The 17,073-nt window shown below is 35.5% G+C and overlaps 2 protein-coding genes and 1 pseudogene across 2 annotated transcripts; 1 reads left to right on the plus strand and 2 right to left on the minus strand.

Moving 5' to 3' along the window:
* Positions 1-244: 244 nt before the first annotated feature.
* LOC130590929 (uncharacterized) lies at positions 245-3,310 on the minus strand. The gene is made up of 2 exons (XM_057393726.1): positions 2,574-3,310; positions 245-1,662 (listed from the first exon to the last, which is right to left on the minus strand). Exon 2 carries the CDS (start codon positions 1,654-1,656, stop codon positions 883-885), a length of 774 nt encoding a protein of 257 aa, XP_057249709.1. The 5' UTR covers positions 1,657-1,662; positions 2,574-3,310; the 3' UTR covers positions 245-882.
* Positions 938-1,037, plus strand: LOC125496244 (small nucleolar RNA R71; annotated as a pseudogene).
* A 1,334-nt stretch (positions 3,311-4,644) lies between the features above and the next one.
* LOC104888727 (uncharacterized) lies at positions 4,645-13,081 on the minus strand. The gene is made up of 7 exons (XM_010673767.4): positions 12,485-13,081; positions 8,710-8,764; positions 7,711-7,785; positions 7,526-7,617; positions 7,091-7,172; positions 5,607-5,690; positions 4,645-4,994 (listed from the first exon to the last, which is right to left on the minus strand). The coding sequence occupies exons 1-7, from the start codon at positions 12,841-12,843 to the stop codon at positions 4,884-4,886; spliced, it is 858 nt and encodes a 285-aa protein (XP_010672069.2). The 5' UTR covers positions 12,844-13,081; the 3' UTR covers positions 4,645-4,883.
* Positions 13,082-17,073: the final 3,992 nt, after the last annotated feature.

Consider the following 17,073-nt stretch of genomic DNA (forward strand, 5'->3'; position numbering starts at 1 on the left):
TTCCACTCCTAGCAACTATGGCATTGCATTGGTCTTTAGGTGGCACTCCTTGGCTAGGTAAAGATCCGGAATTTCTAGGAGAAGAAGTAGCTAATTGGGCAACTTGGGTCTCTAGCATCTTGTTGTGAGTGCTAAGGGAATCCACTTTTTGTGACAATTGAGCTACTTGTTTCATTGCTTCACTTTGTTGGGCCATAAAAGTTTCCATCATCAACTCCATGTTAGACTTTTGAGGAGGGGTTGCTTAGGTTGGAAACCGGGAGGTGGATTGAAGGGAGGTCTATTACTTTGGTAGTTACCCGGGGGTCTTTGGTTATGCATGTGGGAAGGGGATTGGCCTTGATTTTGGTAGTAGTGGTTGCTAGGTCCTTGCCCTTGGTTTCCCCGATAACTAAAGTTAGGATTATCTTTCCAACCCGGGTTAAAAGTATTAGAGTATGGGTCCCTTCTAGGATTGGAATAGTTTTGAAAGGCATTCATTTGTTCCATTTGAGGGGAAGTAGGAGATGAGGTCTCAATCAAATAGCATTGATTAGCATAATGTTCATATGAACCACACAAATCACAAAACATAATATCCATCGGCATAGAATTGACATGTGAGACATTATGAGCATGCATGGGTGCATTAGGAGATTTGGGAGGGGGATGAGATGTAGAAGAGGAAGAGGAAAGCATATTTGACCTTTGTAATTGGGTGACCAAGGCATCAAGCTTGGTAGAGAGCATATTGATGGGCTCCACATCGTACCTCCCACCTCTTCGTTCATTGCGATCATGTCCCCAATCCGAATCATTTTGCACCACATCATCAATAATATCGGATATACCCGCTAGAGGCTTCTTCATGATTGGACCACCGGCACCCGCATCAAGACTTGTTTAAGAGGCTTTTGTGAGACCATGGTAGAAACAATGGAGTGTAAGACCTTCATTCAAACCATGATGAGGGCATATCCTCAATAACTCTTTGAACCTCTCCCAAGCTTCTTGTAATGTTTCATCACTCTCTTGCTTGAATGTCATAATTTGAGAGCGCATATCGGCGATCTTATCCGGAGGAAAGTATTTGCCAATGAAAGCTTGAGTGACTTGAGCCCATGTAACCAAAGAGTCATTCTCAAGTTTCTTCAACCATTGCTTTGCTTTGCCGGCTAAGGAAAATTTGAAGAGACTTAGGCGAATGTAGTCTTGAGAGACACCATTGTGTTTGACCGTAGAACAATAGTCCGTGAATGTTTGCAAATGAGCTTGTGGATCTTCATCCTTTGCTCCACTAAATTGATTCATTTCTATCAAGCCAATCAAAGCGGGGCGAAGCTCAAAGTCATTGGCTTGGGTAGTGGGTTGAGTTATGGCGCTTCTTGACTCAAAAGGACCCGGAACACCATAGCTTCTCAAGTCTCTAGGAGGATCCGCCATTGAGCGATCACTAGTAGTAGGACTTGATGATCTAGAAGAGTGAGGAGAACTTCCTTGAGAAGATCTTGGAGTGGTAACTTCTTCTTTGTGTACAAAGTCCTCAATATTGACCGAAGTGGAAGATGATGCTTGTTGGGTTCGTCGTGCGGCTCTAAGCCCTCGTCGTATGGCCTTGACTGTCCTCTCCAACTCTGGATTATATGGAGTCAAAGGAAAGGCACGTCCACTTGGCATACAAAGCTAAGCAAAGAGTTAGCAATAACAAGACAACAAGCAACAAGATGAAATGAAAATAGTAAAAGACTTAGACTCACACAACTTTACAACGTTTTAATGCTAGACGCTATTCCCCGGCAACGGCGCCATTTTGACATAGGAAAAACTAGGTCGTCACTAGCTTCCTAAAATCAAACAAACCTAACTAAATCACTAGACTAAGTAAAGTGATAAGTAAGGGTCGAAATCCACAGGGAATAGCAAGAAGAACGCCAATGTTGCTAATTGTTGCAAGCTAAGACAAAGATTTAGCAAAAGGTTTGGTTTGTTAAACTAAGAACTAGATTAAGTAATCAACTAAGGTCTTAAGAAAATGCTAAATGATTAGACAAGAAATTGATTGATAAAAACATTGGGAGAAGGGGATAAACACCATCCAATCATGATTTAGGAAGTAAGAAATGCGAAGTGTAGGGGGAAGGATCAAATAACAAACCCTCACTCAATTCTCACTCTCATGAGCAATTAAGTAAGAAAATAACATAAACATCAACTATAGTCTCCTCTCTCAACTTGACTAAAGCATAAATCAACAAACATCCTAATTCTAGAATGCAAGTAGATAATAGTTATGCTATTGATCGATTAAGAAACCCAAAGAACCCCTATCTTCCTATTCAAATACCAAAATCAATCATGGTTGGGTTTTCACCCCAACCCCCAACTAATTAACTACTCACTAATCATTATAGTCATCATAATAATACTAATAGAAGGAAAAATGAATCAAACATGAACAACTAAACAATCAACACACCACCAAATCAAGATTAAGATAAAAACTAAAATCTAAACATGGGTTAAACTAATTTTAGACAAAACTTAAATAAACAAAAGATAAGAGTATAAGAAGTAGAGAGAAGAGGAGATATTACTTAAACCATGAAGAAGAAATGAAGATCTTGCATAAAAACCATAATTTTTGTCATAATCCAAGCTACAAAACCATGGAAATCTACTTTCTCTCTCTAGAACCTTACTTTCTCTCACTAGATTAAGCTAAGAACTCTCTAAAAATGATTTACTGGAATTAAAGTTAATTCGTCATTAAGTGAAAAAGGTATTTATATCCCCACAAAAACGAGGCTAAAATCAGCGTTTAACATAAACATATCGCGAAATTAACAAGGAGCGCCCGCTCCTTGTAAAACAGGAGCGCTCGCTCCTAACAAAATGAGGCGATGGAGCGGGAGCTCTTTGGTAGCTCCTGGGTCGCTCCAAAGTTTCTGCCAACAAAAGTGGCTGCCCAGCAGGTGAGGAGCGCCCGCTCCTAAATATAAAGGAGCGCCCGCTCCTTGTATAATGTGCTCCAAGGAGCGCTTGCTCAATGGTAGCTCCAAAGTTTCTGCCCTCCTTTGCCATCCTCAACGCATAAAGGAGCGCCCGCTCCTGTTTCCTTGAGAGCTCCCGCTCCTTTGCTCCTCATGCTAGGAGCTCCAGCTCCTTGGTGGCTCCCTCCTAGCTCCAACTTTCTGGTTTGCTTTGTCATGTACAGGGACGTTCAGGAGCGCCCGCTCCTCTTTTACAAGGAGCGTCCGCTCCGTTTTCCTTTTTGCCTTTTTCCTCATAAACAAGCACATCAACAATAGTTAGTGGTCAAAAGAGAGGGGAAAGAACCATGAAATTTCATCAACCTAGCATGCATCCTGATGAAATTAAGGGGAAAAGTGCATTTGGATTCAAAATTATCATGTAAATCTTGCCAAAATATGCATATGAGTGAGACCAAATTCTCACTCATCAACTATTAGAACACTATTTATACCACTAAAAGCTACTTGTACTACTACCTAACCAAATACTACTATTTTTCTTAATTAGTGTTATGACTGAATCAAAACACTTCCGCCCATTATCATGAGCATTGCCATGGAAATTTTCTTACAAAGTCACCTGCACATAACTAAGAAGTAAGAACCATTATGGCCCATCGGAAAGTCCATTAACATTACAATATAATGTCAATATTCCGTGACGATACAACCTTGTTGCAGAAAATGTGGCAATCGGGAATGAACCTTTCCTCAGATCCTACAATGGAACATTAAAAATGCTACTTTGCTATCCCTTGAATATCCAAAATGCTCTCAATAAAGTTGGGATAAGAGACACTGTAAGAGTAACTGTGTCTTAATAAAGATGTCTACAGATCCCCGCCATCAAATCCTGTACCTTCAGCTGAAGATTCATATCTGACATGGCTAATCTCATGACCCAAATGGTACAGTTCATGAGCCATAATAACGCTCCTTTTACTGTGAAGTGTGAATATCTACCCTTTCCTCAGTCTCTACTCTTTACGAAGACCAGAATTTTCTGATAAACTATATGTTCTTCGATGGAGTAGCTACATCGCTTGTTTGAAGTGTAACTAATGTGTTTGACACCAACTTTGACACATTGGTTTCTGCCTTAAATGGGGTAAGGTACGGGAACATTACGATGATTGTTTGAAGTGTAACTTCCAGGGGCTTGCCAGCTTAACAATGCAGAATATCTCCACAGCAAAATGCAATTTCCCGATCCGGATAGCTTCACTTGTCCGAGGACTGTCGCCCTTGCTCCTGTGGTTATCCATTTTCTTTGCTGCTGAGCTTGTGTTTGTGTTCTTCTGAGTTTCTTCTGCCTGCTCTTAATATCAGGTTTCCTCGCCAGAACATCATAGTCAATAGATCCCTTCTTTTTCAGAAAATTTATAACTTTTTTTTCTCTATAATACTTACAATCTTAGTTGGTTTTTCAAAAAAAAAAAATCAAATTAGTGTCTTCTGTAAGTTTTATGTAATATTTTTAGATTTTGGCAGTTCAAAAAAAAAAAAAAAAAGAATTCCCTGTTTACCCATTTTGGTGATGACTTGAACTGGGCTTGATGTACTTTCTAGAGCTTGCATTACCATGAAAAAAGATCTAATTTACCAGACAATATTATTCATTCATCAAACACGCTAAACAAAATAAAAGAGCAGTTCCTTGCTTATATTAGAGTTATGTGAATAATTAGTCGAGTTTGTGATGAAACCGAAGAGACATTTCCTAAATCCACAATTTACAGAGTTACCTGTCTCTTCCCATGGCTTCAGATACAACAACAAATATACCCTGTGACTTTAAGTAACTAGGATATCATAAAAACACTGACAATTATATACAAACATTCTACTGTGTTCTGGACACTATCGTAACTTTCACTTCGGCAGGTATTCATGCCACTCTGGAGGTGTTCCTTTTCTGATTTTCAGCATCCTTATGGCTGCACTAGTCAGGGGTATAGCAAGTATGTCGTAAGCTTTAGGTGCCTGAAGAAGAAGATAACAGTTTACAATCTCAGATCGACTCGCCAGTAAGACCATTTATTCAGAGAAGAAGATAATTCGTAGTATGTTTCTACTAATTCAGCACCTTTTTTGGAGAAAAATTCACCTCAGCTTTGCTTGAATATGTACAATCGTTGGCTAATGTTCAAGCTTATAATCCCTCCTAGACCTAGCAAAAATTGATTTGACCAAGCGAACCAGGAATAAAGTGGGTTTTGAACAAAAGATTCTGATCAAAATCCGATTCTGATCAAAATCCGATTCTGGACGGCCTACTTTACCAATTTTTCTTATTCCGTTTTACCAATTACTTTGTTCAAGGATCTATTCAAGTCTTAAATTGTAAGCAGAAGCGCAGAACAAATATTGCTAAGTTTTGAGCATCATTGCTAAGTTGCTAACCAACAATTCTTTAATTTCTGCGCATAACTTCAGTAAAAGAGACCAAATGAAGAAGGAACAGTGCAAAGGTTTATTGTTAAGTAATTATAACCTTTAGGTAATCCATGTAACTTAATGTAGCAAAGCTTAAGTGCGAACACATATCTCACTTGTTGAGTAGTTTACCATTCATGTGGAAGAAAAACAATATACCTTTGGGATTTTCAAAAGTCTCATGTTTGCTTCCTCCAAAGTTTTGTGACCCTTCTTTGAGTTACATTTGGTACAAGCTGTCACCTGTCAATATAGAGGTAACCGAGAAAATAATCAACAATTACTTTATCAATTGCAAAAAACCTTTTGAGGCAGATGAAGACAAACCACTTCAACACCACTAGATATCTTAAATTTTCCACAATACTAATTCTCATGAACAAAGTTCTAAAGTTGGTACTCCATATAATCACTTAAAAACTTCTTTTAGATAAGAATGGTGTAAATTTTGACTCCTTACATTTTAAATCTATAGGCTTAAAAGTGAGCTCCAGAACCTAATCAATTAGCTATCTTAAAACTCACAATTGTCGGCATAAGGATTCAAGAAGCAAACAATTAGTTTTGAATTATTCTGAACAAATTTAATGGTGAAAGACAATACTAGAAGTACGGTTAACACATGCAGGATCAAGAAAGAAAGCATGATGTGCCTCAGGTTTCTACCTACCTAAAAGTCACGCATTTTGCATGAAAAGCAACAAGAACCAGTTATTATTTCTAGAGTTCCAAATCCATCAACTTTTCAAGTCAGCAATCCCTCACTGCATTAAAGATGTGGCTTACAATCAGTTTCCTCATGGCTCATGCTACTTTATTTCCCATGACGCTCACCAATTTACATTAATTTTTTGTTAATAATCTCTCCATTCAATTCCTTGTATCAAACTAAAAGAAGTAAGGGTAAATGAATTTTTTTTTCGGTTAACAAGGATTTAAGCAATCCCAAGAACGGCGAGACTTCCATAAGTATTTTATGTAGATCATTTTTGGAACTGGGGAAGTGAGCACAGTGTCCCAGGACAAAACATCTTCCCTGAGATCAACAGAGCATAAAATTGTAAACACTGTAGTTTCCTTCAGTATACTCATTGCACTTTCAATCTCATGTGTGGCTGTCTGTACATTTTTAAGTAAAAATTCAGAAAATATGTTGACCTGCTGCTGCAGGGGTAAAATAAGCAGCAAATAAGCCACCATGCCCTAATTATCCAAGGGAAAATATCAACAATGCTCTTAATTATTACTTTTCAACTTATACAATTAGTTTCAGAGTCTAAACTCTGGATACAGATTTAAGCATGCACTTGGCCCTAACTTTATCTCAAACATTTTACTTGACTAATGATGTTAAAGATGCAAGGCAGTCAAGTACAAGCCCACAACATTAAATTCTCTTTTAGTTACCACACAGCAAAGGAGATATGCTAAAACATAACTGGGATCATCAACAACCATCATCACTTATTATCCACCTCCAGGAAGTTTAAGGAATAGCTAATGAATCAACGGAATAAGTTTCATAGACACCAAACAATAGACTAAAGGATACATACTGGCTCTAAACTTCTTGGTAACGTTTTACTCACTAACAACATATTGGAAGTTGAATTGTTGAAGTTCCACTCTGGAGGTCCACTTACCAGATTTTCCCATTCCCACTTTCCACCTCGTGAAATTGGAATGACGTGGTCTATAGTCAGTTCATTTGTCGCTTTACAGTACCTTGTAGGAATTGAAAACCCATTGGTAAGTTAATTGTACCATAATACTATACAGCCAAGATCAGCAATCAAACAGATTTACAACCAAATGCATTGCAGTTTAGATTGTCAGAAAACTGTAATGCATGTATAGTTTAGTATTCATCTGATATAAAAAAGAAGAGCTTACACATATAATAGAGAATTCCACTAACACAGGCAAAATGTACAAGTATGCACTCAGACAAAGTAAATCTATTATGAAAATGTGAGTACTTCGGGCAGCATTTAAGGGGGGAGGGGAAGAGGGAAGGCATACATGTACAACAATTTATATAATGATAATAGTCAGAAAGTACTTCATACACAACTTACTGACACATGTAATCATCTCGATATAAGATATTTTTTCGACTTAGGGAGTTCATGACTCTTTTTCTCTTCATAACCTGAAGTAAATGAGGAACCTGGAAGACAAAAAAGACAACTTCTACTAAGATCATTTGATTAATTAAAATCCAAAGCAAGCAGAGGAAAAAAGAATCTCCTTCAACACATACCCTAAGTACAGCTGGTATGTTAAAAGATCCATTAGGTGAGTTCACTGTCTGATCGTAGTATTCCAGAACATCAGCCTGCGGAGGAAGGTTAAAACTTGAAAGGATAGAGTCAGGGAAATCGATAATGTTTTGAGCATGAACAAGGCAAGAGACTGTAGAGATGTAATAATAAGGTGCACTGCACCTCAAGAAGTTCATTATGTGAAAGTAATTCCATTCTTTATATATTGAAAAGATTAAGAGAGCTTTTCTTCTTGTAAAGATGCCAACATGCTACAAATAATGCGAAGTGGAAATGTAGGTCTCCATGAAAAGGATAGAGATACCCGTAACAGAAAAGGTACTAGATACTAAAGATCTTATTCCACGGAGTACAAGATATTACTTTCTACAGAGAAATCCTGCCTCATTCACCCTCTTAGTACCTACCTCTGTCCCTCTCCTCTTCTCAAGCCTCCTCAGCCCCTGCCTATACCACACCAAAAAAAAATTCCTCTTCCCAGCAAAGATTAAAGTATGAAACCCCAGTCAATTGAATTCCAAATGTTACATTTGTAATCCTTTTTCTGCTTCAGTCTCATCAACAAATTATCGATATTAAGTTCTGGCACATTTTCATCCTTCAACTTGAGGTGGTGGATAACAATTTAGTGATCCCTCTGTCCCAAGTAATCAACCCATTTGCTTAGAGACAGATTAAAGAAATTGTAATATTAAATAAAAGAAACTGAATTAAACAAGGAGTAATAGGCACTAAAAAATTGGAGATATAAAGGGTCCATGTAATAGGGAAAAAAAATGGCTTCAACCTGAAAACAAAGAAGAAGAATACTTTGAAACATTCTAAAATGGAAAATGGGATGATTGATGTCTCAGAGGAAGTCCATATTTCCAAACAAATTTATTCATTTTGGTTTATTTACTGTCAAGTGATTTTGGGTTAAAAAATTTGTAGCCTAAACAAGAGTGCAACAAAGAAAAAAGGCACATAAGTCTAACCTTCTCCATGAACTCCAGACAAATAGCACGCTTCCAGCAGACAACATTGACCGGTCTGGCAAGGACAGGCAGAGCTTCTTTAAGGAAAATCCTTGCTAGAACAAATTGTCTTAGCGACAAATGTTCATAAATAATTCTATAGTTTTAGCTAACAAAAAATACTACAAGACTAAGACATGGTAAATATAGACAAGCAACAATATGTGTTGCACGCTTAACGTGCTTTGTTTGTAGCTGCATACGAACTATTTGCTGTTCTCAACCTCATAAACTACTGAAAATTATGATGAATTCATCATGAGTTCTCTTACTCCATCAACTTATTGAAACTAATCATTATAACTAATGGCTCAAAACAGCAATTTGGATAGGCTAAAAATTAAGCATGTTCCCATACCATTTAAAGACTAATATTCAGCCACATTGCACGACGAACGAGCTTCAGAAGGTAAAAGAACTTAATTTGCTCCTTATATTCATGGGATGTGCATGAGCCTATATTTGTCATTGTGGAAAAGAGGTCTTGGGCCTTTTGGGCCTTTGGCTGACTTTAGGTGTGTTCTCTTCACCTGCATCCTGCTTATTTAGACTCATCCCTGAACCTGGCTTAAATTAACTTATCTGAAATTATTAGAGATTTTAGTTGTAGATGGAAATTGGAGAGCCTTATTGGATTCAGTCGACTCATCCGGCCTTATTTAACTTATAGCCCCTCAAGTCATATTGAACTTGGAAAATCACGAGAGGAGAACGTAGCCATAGTTAATATTCTCATTCCAACAAGCCAAATGCATGTTTTTATTCCTCCATTGTAACGTTTAACTTCCTAATACTATACAATAGCAAATCTAAAGGACGGCAATTATTCTTTCACCCCTCTGATAATTATCGCAAATTTTTACACCCTGAATTTGTCAAAAAAATTCTTGGATAATCAGTTTTTTCTTTCGCTGGAAGGGTATAGGACTAGAGGGAGAGGACGTTCCCTTTTGTTTTCAATAAACAAAAGCACGAAACAATTTTCTGGACAAGGCACTTTAGCTACACAAACCACTTTAACCCCTGTGGTCTGCAACACATCACAGATTGTGATTGGCCATCTTTACTCTCCACACTGACCAACAAGTCATTGAGGAGCCTAGCCTTTAGGAGTACAGCACTAGCTTTTACAATACAGATTAATTTTGGTGTAGAGATCAGTGCTCTCAGTAGTGTCGTTGAATTGGTTTTAGGTGATGAAACATGGCATTTTTACAACTTTTATCCCACACCTTTTATCAAATCCATCTTGTATCTTTGACAAATTGTTCAAGTACTCCTACATCAATTTGCATTATAACATCTAACTCAATAACACAATTGTTAATGATTTGTAAAACCACTCGCTGTGACATAAACAACTTCTAATAAGTAAACATACCATTGAGTAGTGTCGTTGAACGTAGAGATCAGTGCTTTCAGTAGTGTCTTTGAATTAGTTTAAGGTGATGAAACATGGCATTTTTACAACTTTTATTTAATGCATCTTATATATTTCACAAATTGCTCAAGTACTTCCACATCAATTTGTATTTTAACATCTAACTCAATAACACAACTAGTAATGATTTGTAAAACCACTCGTTGTTACATAAACAACCTCCAATAAGCAAACATACCCCTGACTACCTTCTTTTTCACATTGATCCAGAGGAGGCATATCCGCATATATGCCAAAATAAAAGATATACTCCAAGATATTATGATGGAAGGGTATCCACAATTGAGATTTAATCTATACCTGAGACAACTTGGCCTCGACAACCAGGCTAACGGCTTTTTGGTACTTTATTTCAAACCATATTTTCTTTCTTAAGGTACATGGAGTAACATATAATATTAACATCTATACTCTATTGACAGATATTTGGTTGATTCTTAGGTTTACCAACTCTCATGAACTACAGAGTTTTGAATGTGCCAATTTGCTTGCAGTTTACCCGACACTCCGACAGACACATTTCTTGCACTTGCTGCAACCAATGAGCATTAGCTGCAACTAGACGCACACAACCAGACCTCCTGGGTTGTCCCTAATGTTTGTCATACTGTGCTCTTCTGCTCAGGAAATGCATCATAATCCATTACACAATAGATATTCTTGGAAAATATTGATTAATGATTATCCTTCTCCATATACAGAGAAAAATGCATTTATTACTTCTTATTCTTGATCTTACATAAAACTTTCAGACCAAGCTTCTCTACAGTTTCATAAACAATCATTTTTTCTTTCCTTAATTAAACACACAAAAGATTTTCGCAAGCACGTTACTCCAGCAGTTGAATTTACAAATTACAACAGTTACTCAAACATAATTCCAAGCTGCACAAATGAAACGAAATGGGAGAGTACCAAGAGTATTAAAGATGGCTTACATGATCATCCTTATTCTAGATGTAGTATCACCTATTCTACCTTACAAGATCAGTTGGATATGGCTTATATCTTGGTTTAGGATTAGGTGTCACAAGTTTTATTAAAGTACTAATCTCAATTACAACAAAGGATAGATTCATGGTTTAAGGATTAGTGCTAATGTGATCATGCTAAGCAACGAAGGAGGAGAAGCTAAGTAAAGAAGCAAGTAGCTGCCCAAGGGTGTTGGTGAGGTGTGTGCTTGAGGTGCTTATGTTTAATTAGTGTTAGTTTAGTCCTAAACATGCTTTACTTTCACTAATTGTAATAGTTAGTTACTTAGCTCCAAAAAATAGTTTTTGTAACATGTTACATGTTTTACGATTGTATGTACTTAGTTTAGGATGTAAGATGTGCCAAGTTGGATGTCCAACAGTCCAAGTGTGTGCTGCAACAATCATGAGTTTTTCTTGAAGGGAGGAGTCTTCACATGAAGGAAAGGCTCTCATTGGACCCTTGTTGTTGCTACTTAGAAGCTTCACATCCAAGGGAAGCAAGGAGAAGAGCTACGGCAGCCTTAGGAGATCTTTTGTAGTTTTTTTGCTTTGTTTAATCTCCTAGTGTATTAGACTTAGTTTATTTTGTAGTAAGTCTTTTTAGTCCATGTACTATATATATGTAACTTAAGCATCAAAGAAAATCAGATTGGAATGTTGAAAATTGAGCTATGTGCTTATTGAAAAATTGGAGGGTTAAATCCAAAATTTCTTCTTGTGGTTAAGGAGTGAACTTAATCTCAAAACCCTTAAGTTAAGTGAGTAAAGCTTAATTTGAGAGAGAGTTAGGATAATTAGTGAGTGAAGCTAATTAAAATACTCTCAAATCCATCCTAAATCATGTTTAAGGTGAGTGAAGTCTTTAACTTGTTTTAGAACCCTTAAGCAATCATAAGTGAGTAAAGCTTGTGAAAACTTAAGCAAACTATTAGCTTTAAGAGTGGAGATTCTTTTAGCTTATAGTTCATACTATCCTAAACACCATTCTTCATTGAGTTGTGTTTATCAAACAATTCTTTTAGTTTTAAGAGGTTTTCTTTCGACTAAAAGTCTATATCAATTGTTCGTTCGTTTTCCGCCGCATTGTGTTATTGGTTCTTCTAAACACACACGTGAGAGGAGTTCAATTTCGCATCAAGTCACATGTAGCAAATGCTATTTAAACAACTTTTATTCAGTTCAACTATTTCCAACATATATAACCAAAAAATAAGTTCGGATAAGTTCTAATGAAGTTAAATTCACAACTACAGCAGGTTTACGTTCAGATAAGTCAAATTCAGTTGAATAAAACACCTCAAAAAGATAAAATGGAACTTACCTATAAGAAACGTCAAGAACTAGACCCCTGAAAAAAGAGAGATCATCATCATCACCATCAAAATCGTCAAAATCATCACTACTTTCATCACCAAAACCTCCATTAACGTTTCCATTCACAGAATTCTTGGAATTAACCTTTGCAGAAGCAATAAAGGTCACTTTTTTCAAGTACCCATTTCTTCTAACATCTTTATCTTTAAGATTAATTGGATAAATCGAGCAAAAATCCCCAAATCCAAACAACCCATTACTTCTATATCCTTTAATAAGCTTACATTGAACTGGGTTTTTGCTCAGTAAAGCTTCTTCGCTGTTAAATAACAGTTTCATGCGTCCTTGTAGAAAAAATTGTGCCATTAATGTAATTCAAATTGATGACATAAAGAGGGTGAATGATGAAGTTAATTTATAATAAGAGATGAATTATGTGGGGAAATTGCGACATTGGAGTAAGAAGAAATTTAAGAGAAGGAAGAGGAGAGAGAAATTGGGGTGAAGTTCACGGAAGAAGGCGTTACCACACGTTCTGTTCTTCTGCCTACTATGTCTTAGTCCAAATATCTTGTTTGCTCTCGAGAATTCAAAATCAGTGTCTTTTTCCATGATTTTCATTTTGTTTGCTTAAGCACGATATAGTGAACAATTAATCGACGATCAGACGAAAATTATGCTTTAATTGCGTGTCTGAGAAAAAATGCAAACCCCCTACTTATGCCTTATGGTATGTTCTCAATTCTCTTATGTCTTTTACCTATTTTGGAGGTGAAAGTCTAATAGGTACATTGCGCTCTCACGAGTATAATTAGAATTGTGCTCTCATAATACAAAATAGAACATATACAAAAACAAACATTTTACTATTAAATTAAAATATTACAAAAATTCACTTACGAAAACAAACATTTTATTGTTGAAAATAGAACATCGCAAGAATTCATTTACGAGAAAGTATATTTTAGTGTTGAAGTGCAGCATTAACAAGATCCAATTACCTAAATAGAACATATACTTATCAAATATGGAGCATATTTTCAGGGAAAATAGAACATATTATTTAGTGGAAAATAAGTTTTAAAAGAATATTTTTTAAAATAAAACATTTACTTATCGAAAATAGAACAATTTTCATGAAAAATAGAACATTATTTTCTGCTAAAAAAATAAGCTTAAAACGAACATTTGTTGAAATAGAACATTTGTTTATTGAAAAATAGAACCATTTTTACGGAAAATAGAACATACTATATTATTGTCGAAAAATATGCTTAAAATGAACATTTGTTAAAATAGAACATTTACTCATCAAAAGTGGAACAAATTTACTGCGTGCATGATATGCACCGTGTTCTTGGGAGCACAATAGAATTTTCAGTGAAAGTCGAAGTGTCGTATGGAGCATCACTAATGGTCTTGTAAAAGATTATTTTTAATTTAGAAATAATACAATATTCCAAACTCACTAGTCACTATTAAGAAGAGAATAGATCACCTTTTTGCATATAGACTATAGTAACTAGTTTAATTTATTCAATGACTACCTTAATCAATTCAGTGACTAGTGTAATATATTCAATAATCACATTCTTTAATTCATTTAATGACTAGTTTAAATGTTTAAATCATTCCATAAGACTACATAGTTTTTTTTAAAAAAAATAGTCCATGTAGTTTGAGATTCAAAGGGAAATAAAGGAATGAGAAGAGAAGGGATGACTAGGTTGGTGCAAGATGTTTAGGGATAGTGTTGGATTTGAGTGAAATAAAATGAACTTGTCAGAAGAATGTGGGATTGGGTTTGTCTAGTTTTAATATAAAATTAGACCGCATATTTTAATTATTTGTGGGAGCATTAAACTATGAGAATGTGCTTTTTTTTTGTGATCTAAGATCGCACAAAATATAAACTCCTGAATCTACCAATGCATTTTTTATGATGAGGTAACTCCAATATAGATGAAACAATAGAATCGGACAATCGGAGAATTTTACGTCCATTTCAACTTATTCAATATATATCATAAGAAAATCATATTAAAAAAAAGTACAAGGTGATTATTTTTAAAGTATGTAAATACATAATGTGGTTATTATCAAAAATCCTATTTTATACTCCTAATTCATTGATGAGCTTCTTTTGCTCTCGATTTTCTTGGTAATGTTCGCCAAATAGTGGGCAATCAATGTTTATCTTCGTGAATCTATTGAGCAACAACTCTATAAATATAGTTAGTTTTTAAGGCCAAATTAAGGTTGTGTTTTTCCAAATTAAACTTAAAGCAACAGAGGATGATGGGAAATGAGGCCACGTCCCTTATAGTCTTTCCCATTATGCCAAATATGTGTTTTTCCTAGAGTGCTCCTCCTGGCATATGAATTGGAGTATTCCTCCTGTCATTGTGAATGACTTGTCCTTTGTAGATCATTTGCTAAATTTGAAATCTTGTTTCCCGATCTCTCAAATTGAGATTTTTGCTATAACTTGGTGGTTAATTATTTGGTATACCTACAATGGAGTGATATTTCGTCAGGAAAATTGTTCTCCAGTTATAGTTAGTGCGATGATTAGAGCTTATCTGCACAAGACTAAGATTCATGAAGCCACAGTTTATGAAAATGATGCTCAATTTTCTTTTCAGTTTGTTCAGAAGAGTGTTGTTTCTTCTGGTAAGTCTAGGATTCGGGATCAGGTTAGTTGGTGCCCTCCTCCTTCCAATTATTGTAAAATTAATTTTGATGGTTCTAAACTTCCAAATGGTCAAGCCTCTTTTGGTTTTGTTATTCGTGATCCAGAAGGGAAAGTTTTATTATGTGGTGCTGGTGCTTTAGATTCGTCGATTTCTATTCTTGTTGCTGAAGCTAGGGGCTTAAGAGAAGGTATTAGAGGGGCTATTTCTTTGGGAATTAGAAAAATATCATTATTGAGGGTGATAATATGGTTGTTGTCAACTCTATTAGAAATATTTGGAAAATTCCTTGGACAATTAACGTTATTTTAGATGCAGGTGAAGATTTGAAGCAATTTGAAGATGTCTAAATTCGGTATGCTTTTCGGGAGGCTAATGTTGCTTGCGGATTGGATGGCTCATCGCGGCCACACGACGACTAACACTACTTATTGGTTTGATGTTCATGATTTTCCTTTTATTGTAATCATCTGCAAGGACGCTTTAGGGTGGCTCAATTCTTAGGATCTCCCCTAGTTGTTTGTTTCCTTTTTCAAAAAAAAAAAATGTGTTTTCCAATTACATTGTTCATTAAATAAGACTAGCTAGATATTACAAATGGTACTTGGAACGAGCATGAATGCATTAACGATACTTCTTTATCTTTTGAGTTGTGTTCTCGGATCAGTCGCTCAAATCTTTGGTCTCTACCAAAAATCTTCCAATCAAAATAGTATCACTCCATTTCATAAATTTTTAAAATCTTTTTTCACTATCTCCATCACTAACTGGTTTTTTTTTAAGTGTTTTTTTCTTAATACTTGTGTTGAAAAGATAGGGAAAATACTTTTGGCAAAAGCCTAATTGGTACACAACGTTTATTGTGTACCCAAACACAAACTAAAAAAACATACATCTAAATTAAAGAACCTACAATCTAAGACTTTTGGAGGAAAGGCGCTAGTAAACTACGTTGTGTACTCATTAATGTGATACAATTTACTGTTCTCAAAAGGCCATCAAGTAAGTATGCACACTGAAACCTCCAGCAGTCAATCCCACAGTCCCACACCAATAAGGTGCACACACTTCCACCATAAAGAAGGTGCGAATGCATTAAAACGCGGAAAAATAACTAACTAATACGTGCATGCGAATATAAGACTTGCACACAAATGAAAATCCTATCTAATGTAATGAACATTAAGTGTGTGTATATATTCTAATAAGGAACCCAACCCTAAAAGGTTATCTTACATAAAACACAACATTCTTTTACGTAACATATAATTTTTTAAGAACTAAGATCATTTGACACAATAATAATAAGAACTTCAATATATACTCTTTTACATACGACACGCACACACACAATCTAAGGCCAAATGTATACTTTAATAAATCGATGCTCTTTTCTTTTGCTTTACTTAACTAACATTAGATTTTTTTTATGATAAAACTGAAGTCTAATACTCTTTTAAGTTTTTCAAAATATTTATTTTCAAACAACATTTTATTGTTATTTACACAAATGAAAAGTAAACAACTTAACGTCGTTGTAATCAAGAATATATCATATGTTCTTTTGGATAAAACACAATTTTCTATATTAAGATCAAACGTATATTTAGAATTTCACACCATAATAATCATAAAATCCACATTCTTTTAATTCACTTCATTTTGATGATACACACATTTCATTTCCGACACTGCTTTCTTAAATTTATTTTCAGTTCAATTCAATTACTCTTGCAATTTAGTTTCTCCCAATTCAATTAAATTCATTTCAGATTTTCACAATCCGAAAGAATGGGGCATCTACGTTTTGATATGTATGCAATATCCTCCTAGTGTAAAGCGTGAAAAAATTCTAACTTGCAGTCCGAAGATCTACAATTTCAAAGCGAGGAGTAGTGATAAA

The sequence above is a fragment of the Beta vulgaris genome, chromosome 3, assembly GCF_026745355.1.
Source record: "Beta vulgaris subsp. vulgaris cultivar EL10 chromosome 3, EL10.2, whole genome shotgun sequence".
Lineage (NCBI taxonomy): Eukaryota > Viridiplantae > Streptophyta > Magnoliopsida > Caryophyllales > Amaranthaceae > Beta > Beta vulgaris.